The 9,710-nt window shown below is 47.2% G+C and overlaps 1 protein-coding gene across 1 annotated transcript; it reads right to left on the reverse strand.

The window, feature by feature from the left end:
• Positions 1-2,998: 2,998 nt before the first annotated feature.
• Positions 2,999-6,869, reverse strand: COMMD4 (COMM domain containing 4). The gene is made up of 8 exons (XM_006866473.1): positions 6,797-6,869; positions 4,723-4,794; positions 4,487-4,552; positions 4,237-4,276; positions 3,884-4,003; positions 3,657-3,737; positions 3,174-3,350; positions 2,999-3,084 (listed from the first exon to the last, which is right to left on the reverse strand). The coding sequence occupies exons 1-8, from the start codon at positions 6,797-6,799 to the stop codon at positions 3,044-3,046; spliced, it is 600 nt and encodes a 199-aa protein (XP_006866535.1). The 5' UTR covers positions 6,800-6,869; the 3' UTR covers positions 2,999-3,043.
• Positions 6,870-9,710: the final 2,841 nt, after the last annotated feature.

Below are 9,710 nucleotides of genomic sequence, written 5' to 3' on the forward strand. Positions count from 1 at the left end.
ATATCATGAAAGATGAGAAGATAAGCATACAAGAAGCTGAACAAACCCCCAACAGGATAGATCCAAAAGAAAATCACTAAGACACGTCATAATCAAACTTTCCAAAATCAAAAACAAGGCAAGAGAGCAGCTCAGGAAAAACAAAAAGTGACCTACAAAGGAGAATCAATAAGACTACATTCTGATTTCTCAGCAGAAACTATGCAGGCAAAAAGGCAATGGAATGACATATACAAAACTCTGGAAAAAAAAGATAGTCAGCCAAGAATCATATACCCAGCTAAGCTGTCGTTCAAATATAACAGGCAAAATTAGGACATTTCCTGGTAAACAGAAATTAAAGGAATTTGTAATGACCAGACCAACTTTACCAAAAATGCTAAAGGCTGTTCTTTGGACTGAGAACCAACAACAGCAGGTAACAAGCTGAGATTACCATACGTGACAATGCCACCTAGAAATCAATCCATTTATAGAAGTATTTAAAGTGAAACAAACCTATAAGACTGAAAATAGGGAACCAGAGATATCAATGTAGAATGAAGTCAATGACAAAGCAAAAAAGAGGGAATAGTGTAGATACAGAACTTCCAAATGGCAAGGAAGTTAAATAGATTTCAAGATAAAACAGGCTGTTTTAAATAGGGGGGAAATAAATAAATTATAGAAAAATAATATACCTTCACATTAAAATAACAGGAAAATCAGAAATATCTCGTAAACATTAACACAACAGAAATGAAAATGAAGAGAAAACCCACAAACAAAATGAACTCAGAATATAAAATTATGTGAAAAAAAGAATCAAACAGTACCATGAAAAACACACAGAAAAATGATAATGACCAATTCATAACTATTGATAATTATACTAAATGTAAATGGATTAAATATACCAGTCAAGAGACATAAAGAGCAGAGTGGATACGAAAACAGGATCCTTCGTATGCTTTCTACAAGAGACATATCTAAAAGAGGGAGACAGCCTAAATGCCAATCAATAGAAGAATGGTTAAGCAAATGTTGGTACATACACACAGTGGAATACTACAAAACATTGAAGAATAAGGAAGAATCTGTGAAACACTTCACAACATGGTTAAAACTGGAGGGCATTATGCTGAGTGAAATTAGTCAATCAAAAAAGGACAAACAAAGTATGAGACCAATGTTGTAAAGTTTTTTAAAAAAAGTTTTTCTTGATAAAAGAATCTATGATAGTTATGAGGTGGAGCTGGGAGAAGATAATTATTCACGGACTAGAGAGTAGGCATAGGTTAACATGGGTGACATGGCAGGCAATATGCAAGAGGGAGGTTAGCAGAGGAAAGATGAAGGTAGTAGGAGACAGAGGAATGCAATAGCTAAAGTGAATAGAGGTAAATACTGGGGATTACAGCATGGAGTCCTGGTGTGGTGCTGTGGTTTAATGAGCTGGACTGCAAAGTCAGTTTGAACCACAAGATCAGCAGATCAGGCTCACCAGCTGCTCCTTGGAAGCCCTATACAAGGTCGCTAGGAGTTGGAGTTGCCTTGCTGGCACTTAACAACAACAATGGAGCAAAGTACATGATTTGTTGAATGTAAAACTGATGATCTGCTCTGTAAGCCTTCACTTCACAATAAAACATTAAACAACAACAACAAAAAACCAATGTAGCTATTGGATGCAGAGAGGAGGAATTTCTGGGTGGCTCATGAAGTGGGTCAGGGAGAGAACTGATGGTGAGTTCCTGGCTCTAGATGGAGTTCCTACAGGTCTAGGTGTTTTCTGTTCAGGGCACTCAATCCAGATGTAGTTCATGGAGGCTGTGAGGAGCACAGGGCAGCTGGGGGCAGGGTGGCTGCCTATGAGAGTTTCTGCTAGACTAATCCTGGCTTGGTGTCTCTGTGGGCTCTGTAGGCTGAGCGTCACTCATTCTTTGAAAGCTTTTTTGCACAAGATGTTCCAGATTCATCTTGAGCTCTACCTGGCCCAGCCCTGGAATCGGCCTTTTCAACAAAGAGCTTCAGCCTGAATCACAATGAATACAATAGATCTTCATTTTCCTGAGTCTGTTTAATTGTTTGGCAGCTGAAGCAAACATGTATACACACTGATGTGTGTAGAGGAAATATTCAAGACTATTATAAATGGATCCAGTGAATAATTTACATAAAAACTGCTGAATGGGAACCTATTTTGCTATGTAAACTTACACTAAAAATACAATCAAAAATAATTCTTTTAAAGCAATAAACTGTTCTAAATAGAAGGAGCCTTGATGGTGCAGTGGTTAAGTGCTTAGCTGCTAAGCAAAAAGTTGGTGGTTCAAACCCACTCAGCCACTCCAACAGGATAAAGATCTGATTATCTGCTCCCATAATTACAGCCAAGAAAACCCAACAGGGCAGTTCTATTCAGTCATAAGAGGTCTCTCTGAGTCAAAACCCAACACTACCTAACAAAATTATCAATGGGGAAGAAGGGAAAAGGTTCAGGGTTGGGCCTTCTTCTTTCTTTAAAAAGATGACAGGAGTGAAGGGCTCTCTCCTTTCTGTACAGGGGCCCTGCCATTGGGGTATGGCTTGCTGCCCGCCTGAGGTCAGCACAGGGAGTGCAGAGCGAGACCCTACGTCCCTCTCTAAGGACACGCTGGGCTTGGTGGTTCTCACTTTGCCTCACTGGCAGCGGAGAAGGGAAAATGAGTGACGGGTCGGGTCAGTAGCTCCACACTCATGTGTCATTTGGTCTGTCTCACAAAAATCCTTGATTGGAAACCCAGAAAGAAACACACATGCTCCTTTACACTTCTATTTATTCTTCCTGACTTGTGAGAGCAGCTGACAAGTGCCTTTTATGAGGAGGAAAAGGCGCTGCTGGGTAAAAGGCCTTACTTAGGATCCCTCTGCTAAATTCTCAAGTGGGAACCTAGGAAGCGAGGGACCCAGCTTACATACCCAGCATCCTGGGGCTGGGTCACTCCCCAAAGAGAAGTTCCAAGGGCAGCCACCTGACACGGGTAGGGCGACTCTGCACCAGCCCCGAGTACTATTCAGCTCCTCAGCCCAGGGAATTCATCAGGGTCTGGGCCTGCTTCAGTTCTGCATGAGGAAGAGGTGGGTGCAGGAGCAGCCAGTCAGGTGGGAGCTGGGAGGGTCCCCTCACCCCTCCAGGTCTGGCTGAGTCTCACCTGCCAGTAGGACCTGGAACTTTTCTGCTGAGAGGGACATGGAGACAGGCTGGGCCTTGGTACCCGGGGTAGATGCCACCTCCAGCCGCAGATGCACCATGGGCTCTTCCACGGACCGCAGCAGGCTGGAGCTCAGTGTATAGTCCACCCGCCAGCCCACGCCTGCCAATCTGTTCACTGCAAGATGGGTGGGGTGGCTTTCAGGGTCCCAGGTAGCCCTCAACCCCTCAGGGCTGTGTGGCCTTTGACCTGGGCCTGGTGCTCACAGGGCAGGTGCTGAATAAACTGGAGCTCAGACGATCCGCAGCAGATCTCAAAGGAAAGAAACCTGGGCTGGAGTCAGACACCCAGGGGTGAGCCCAGCTTGGCAACTGCTCCACCTGTGACCATGGTTGAGTCTCCCCTCTGAGCACAGTCACCTTGCAGGTGGTATGCACCTTCTAAAACGGACCCAAGGCCCCCCTGGGTCCGCCTCCCACTCACCACGCAGGCTGCAGGTCCGCAGATGCTCCTGCAGGGGGCTTTGCTTCTCCTCATAGCAACGGCACAGGCTGGCTGCATGCTCTGGGGACAGAATGACAGTTCCTGAGGGGTTAGGCTGGAGCTGTTCAGTGAGCAGGTCTCTGGCTCTGTCAGGATCGCAGGGCCTGCTCTGCTGTCCAGCAGCCCTTAGCCCACAGGCTCCCCACCTGCCCACTGTGACCCTGTACCTTTGGGTAGCCCCAGCTGCTGCAGCTCACTAGACAAGGACTCTCCGTCCACGTTATGCTTGGCCGCGCTGGACAGGATGAAACTCAGCACTGCCACCGTGGCCTTCACATCACCCGACTCTGGGGAGACCCACGGGGTGGGATGTCATTGTAGCCCCAGCTACCTCTCCTTGTTGCCCCACAATCTTCAGCTCAGAGCCCCAACATCCACTGCTACTGCACCCCAGGAGCTGTGACAAGGGCACTGGGTGGAACCCCTTCCCCTCAGGTGTCTCGGCTACAGCATGTGGTCAGGGAAGGCTGCTGGGAAGAGGGGTCACCCAAAGGCCTGTGGACTCTCTTGGGATACTCACCAAACTTGGCATCAGCTGTGAGCTTCAGGATCTTCTCATACTATGAGAAAAGGAGGCCTTCAGGGGGTGCCTCACCTGCTTCTCACCAGCCCTTATCCCCAGCCCCAGGACTGGAGCCTCTAGTGGGGAACAGGCTGGGGCTAGAGAGATGGGTGGGAGCTATCCGGGTGTCTGGAGGCCGGATCACCACCTCCTGGGGCCTGGCACAGTTTTAGTGGGGATCGTGAGGTAGTGTGGTCCCTGTACTCACATCAATCCCCTGCCCCAGAAGCTCCTTCAGCACCTGACTACACAACAAGCGCAGCTTCACAGAGGACTGGAAGGGAAGGCCTCACATCAGTCACACTGCCCACCTCAGCCCGCACTGCTGGGGAGGGGCTCAGAGAGGACTGGTTACATGATTGTAGTCACAAAGCATGCTAGGACACCCCCACTCCATGACCCCAATCCTCTTCCCTCCCCACCAGTAGACCCCATGCACTCAACAATCTTAGTCAGCGTGCTGATCTCTGCCAGGACCCAGTCGGGACAGTCCAGATCACCACAGAAGCGGAACCTCTGCAAGGGAGTGAGGCAGGTGGTTAAGACTGCAGGATCTGTGTGACTCGCTCATCAGAGACCCCTAGTCCCCTGTCCCAGGTGGACACTCTCTGACCACTGTTCTTTCTGATCACCAGGCTGTTGAGAGGATTTTCTCCCTGACCCACTAGCTTTGGCCACCAGAGGCAGAACTGCCCAACTCCTAGTCTTAGTTCCTGACAGTGACCACCAGTCACCTGTGGACACACCCAAAGGCCTGTCCACAGCCCAAACTGCTACCTGTGGCATCGGTAGTGCAGGCTGCCCACAGCTCTCACTCAGTGAGCACTCCACTCCTATGTGTCTCGTCACCCCCACCCCAACCCCCCAGTTCCCGTCTCTCTCTACAACCTTCACTGGCCAACTGGGTTTCCCAGCCTACTCTGTCAGCCACATTCATGCCAACACTCTTCATCCCCTGACCAACTGCATTTCGTCCTGTCGGCCTGGCAAAGTTCTAATGCAGATGAATACGCATGCCCCTCTTTCCACACCTCTACCTGGGCTGCTCACAGATGCTGAACAATGCCCCACAAACTAAGGTCACGACAACGCCATCTTTTCCCAATTCTACCAGGCCCCCGTTGAAGTCCGGTAATCCCACTTCCCTACTTAGTGCCATCAGTCACCAGATGGGTCATTTCACACCTGGTCTGCTCCCCATACATATCTAACCCTCAGCCCCTTCAGCTGCCATAGCTCCACACCTCCTGGACACTCTTGTTCCTCCTGCCTTATGACTTTGACATGGGGACTCCAGTGAAACCCTCAAGTCACAGCCACAAATCACACCCTTGTCACTAAGCCCAGCTCAGTCGGATCTTCTGTAACTGTGCGGCAGCTGCTGCCATGACCCCACCCTTCTTCTCAAAGCACCTCACTCTTGTAGGGTTCTCCCTCTGGCCTGAATCACCTTTGCTGGATCATCCTTTTTCCCCAGACACCAAATGGGGCTCTCTACAAACTGGGGTAGGGGTGGGGGTATGTGCTGGTGATGAGGTGATGGGGTATTAAGGATGATCTTAAAGGGCTTATCTTTTGTGCCATGGACTCCTTTGGCACCTGGTGAAGTTTAAGACCTTTCTCAGAATAATATTTTTATATGATGATAAAACAAATTATATTGAAGTAGTTACCAACATATTTTAAACTAACTGGTTATGTGTTATCATAGGCTCCTTTATGAAACTGAGTAACAAGATACAGTAGAAAGTCTAGCAACCACTGCAATTAAGAAATGAACACAGACATTATTTGAAGACATCTGCCAATAGCTATAATGGGATATGAAAACACCCATGACTAAAATACACACACACGTATAAATCTGTGATTTCTATTAATGGTAAAAGTTACAGCTGCTTCTAACACTGGAATTTTTTTTTTTTTTTTTTAAGAAACATTCATACTAGGAAGAAATACTAAATTTCAGTGTGAAGTTAAGTGAAAATGAGGATTTATGATTTTCCCTAAGTGTACTGACACCTGAATTCTACCCAAAGTTTCTAGATACCTCTGTATTGTTTGCATTTTTCCACAAGAAAATGTTCCTTGTGTGAGTTCTTAGAATGCTGGCATTCTCTGGCCTTTGTCCTAGACGTCTCTGCTCAATTCACAGTCAAGTGGACACGTTTGGGAGGTCTTCCCGGAGTCCCAGATGGGCCTAGAAGTACTCCCCTGCACCGGACAAGCTCTAGGTCCTGCCCTAAGAAGGTCCTCTCATTTCACCAAAGGGGCACCTAGGGCTCCTTGTTGGCAGACGTGACTTGATGGGGAGCCAAGCGGAGATGGGAATGGGATGGGAGATGCCTCATGACCACCTTAAGTGTTTGCAAAGAGGCCAGGGCAGACTCGCCCTCTCTCCGCTTCCGGGGCCACTCAATACCCCAAACCACCCTCTCCATGCGTTAGTAAAATAGGAGGAAATTCTCTGCTTTTCCTCCAGCACCCGCCGGCCTCGCTTGCACGCCCCAGCCCTCACCATCGCGCCAAGCAGTCCGCGGCCGCCGAGACTTTCTTCTTCCTGTTCCGCCTGCTCAGCTGATCTGGCGGTCACGTGAGGCGGGAGTCGCTGATTCTGGGAAGAGGGGCGCTGCTCAAATGAGGGTGGACGTGGGGCTCCTGTACTCTGAGGAGGCTGGTGAGCCAAATGCAGACGCTTTCTCCGGTGGTTTCCGGAAAGAACCAGAGCCAATCCTCAGCCCTGCTGTGACGCTGGAGGAAAAGTAAGCCCTGAATTGCAAGGTCGGCGGTTCAAACTCAACAGCCGCTAGTCGGAAACCCTGTGAGTAGGAATCGACTCGAAGGCACGTAACAACAGTCTCCAGTTTAACTGAAGACAATCTAGGCATAAAAGAGAGCTAGCAGAGGCCATTTAATTAGTTCAATTTAAGGGGACAGGAGCCGGGTCTGGTATGCAGAATAATTCCCTAAACCCACCAGCCGCTCCTCAGAAACCCTACACAGGGGTCACTATGGGTAGGAATTGACTCCACGGCACTAATCAACAACAAATACAATATTAGGGAGCCTGGTGGCTAATAAGTACTGGACTGCGAACTACAGAATCCTCAATTCAAGCCCGCCAGACGTTGCCCAGGAGAAAGATGAGGCCTTCAGTCCCACGAAGGTTTAAAGCCTGGGAAACCTTATACAGGGTCACTTTGAGTCGGAATAGACTCCACGGCACTTTATAACAACAATAACATTATATATATATATGTAGTCTTTGCTGTTGTTGTTAAATACCTTCAGGTTGGTTCCGACCTATAGTGACCCCATATAGTGTTTCCGAGGAGCAGCTGGTGAGCTTGAACCACCGACCTTGCAGTTCAAACCGACTTAGGCTGTAGCAAAAGACATTTAAAGAAAATTTTATTGAAATATAATACACGTACAGTAAAGTGTGTGGCGCTCTAGGATGGTCACTGGACTGCGAACCACAAGGTAGACATTCAAACCCACTAGTTGCGTCTTGGAAACCCTATATAGGATTACTATGAGTCAGAACCGACTAGATGGCACTTAACAACAACAACGAGATGCTATTTTAATTTTTGCCAAGTTATTGAGAGTTTAAAATGGCCAGTGAAATTTTAAAATTCAACAGAAGCACCTGAAGACCAATTAGATGTCAAAGGTCGGTGAAGAAGCTAGATGCAAAGGTCAGAAAACGTTTTTGTACATACCCTAGCTATGTTGATGTTGTTAGTTGCCATCAAGTTGGTACCGACTCATATGACCCTATGCACAACAGAGCCAAACACTGCCCAATCCTGCACCAACCTCACAAGCGTCGCTACACCTGAGCCCACTGCTGCTGCCACTGTGCCAAGCTATCTAATTGGGTGTCTTCCTCTTTTTCTCCGGCCCTCCATTTTACCAAACATGATATACTTCTCTCCAGTGACTGGTCCCTCCTGACAATACGCCCAAGCTATAACCTGTTAGAAAAGTATCAGGATAACTGATTAAGAAGTTTACGGAGTCTGGCTTTTCCAAATTTAGATTCATCATGAAAAGATTAAATACACATTGGCTTCATTCTTTACTCTCTACCTCCTAACACGAACCATGTTGTATTTTCAGAGACAGGTACTTATCTCTGACAGGTGGCAGGTGGGGACAGTGTGTGGAGACTTTCTGTGTATAAAATGGTGAGAGTAATCTAGCATCCTCATATGCAGGTGAAAGCTGGGCAATGAATGAGGAAGACTGTAGAAGAATTGATGCATTTGAGTTATGGTGTTGGAGAATACTAAAAGTACCATGGACTGCCATAAGAAAAAATCAATCTGTGTTGGAAGAAGTGCAGCCGGAATGTTCCTTAGAAGCCAGGATGGTCAGACTTCATCTCTCATACTTTGGACATAATATCAGGAGGGACCATTTCCTGGAGAAGGACATCATGCTTGGTAAAATGGAGGGTCAGCAAAAAAGAAGAAGACCCCCAATGAGATGGATTGGCAGTGTCTGCAGCAGTGGGCCTCAAGCGTAATATTGTGAGGTTGGCATAGGACCAGGTAGTGTTTCGTTACGTTGTGCATGGGTCGGTACCAACTCAATGGCACCTAACAACAACAACAACAAATCTAGCATCAATTGTAGCATGAGACCTGTCTAACTTCAGGAGGGATAACAACCCAGTTCAGACCAGAGCTGATTTCTATGAATTGGAGGTCAGACAGGCCTTCTTTCTATCAATTCAAATGCTAAATATCCTCCCAGGGCACTCACTACTTCTCTGGGTTCGATAATGTGTTGCTGTGAGCACACAGAACTCAGAGTGAACAGGAAAAGATTAAACCATTAGTTAGTCTCCACTCTGGATAGTAACTAAAATGTTAAGCAGGTTACTGAGTGGGACCAATCCTCTCAGCCCAGGAGACAAACTAGAATGTTAATCAGGTTACTGAATGGAACCAATCCTCTGGTTTCCTTCCTGTCTTCAAACAGGTCCAGTTCTGACCCCATATAAATGTGTGTTAACCTGCATTCAGGTGCTCAGAATCTGGAGCAGCTAGCTCCTCTGAGCCAGCCGGCTTAATAAAATCTGAAACTCTGCTTCACCTCTCCGTGTGGCCTTGGTTTCTTCGATGATGGATCAAGAGCTGGTGTGACACACTCGGGCCCAGGGCGGCTGTGATACTCTCAAATCTATAACGGCTGTAACATTAGACCATACTAACTAACAGTTAAGTGGTTTATTAAGGAAGCTGTTATTGTTGTTAAGTGTTAATAGTGATCCTCTACAGGTTTCAGAAGGAGCTCTGGTAGCGTAATGGTTATGAATTGGGCTGCAAACCGCAAGGTCAGCAGTTTGAAACTACCAGCTGTTCTGTGGGAGAAAGATGAGGCTTTCTGCTCCTATAAAGATTTACAGCCTTGGAAACCCT

The sequence above is a fragment of the Chrysochloris asiatica genome, unplaced genomic scaffold (genome assembly GCF_000296735.1).
Source record: "Chrysochloris asiatica unplaced genomic scaffold, ChrAsi1.0 scaffold00092, whole genome shotgun sequence".
Classification (NCBI taxonomy): Eukaryota; Metazoa; Chordata; class Mammalia; order Afrosoricida; family Chrysochloridae; genus Chrysochloris; species Chrysochloris asiatica.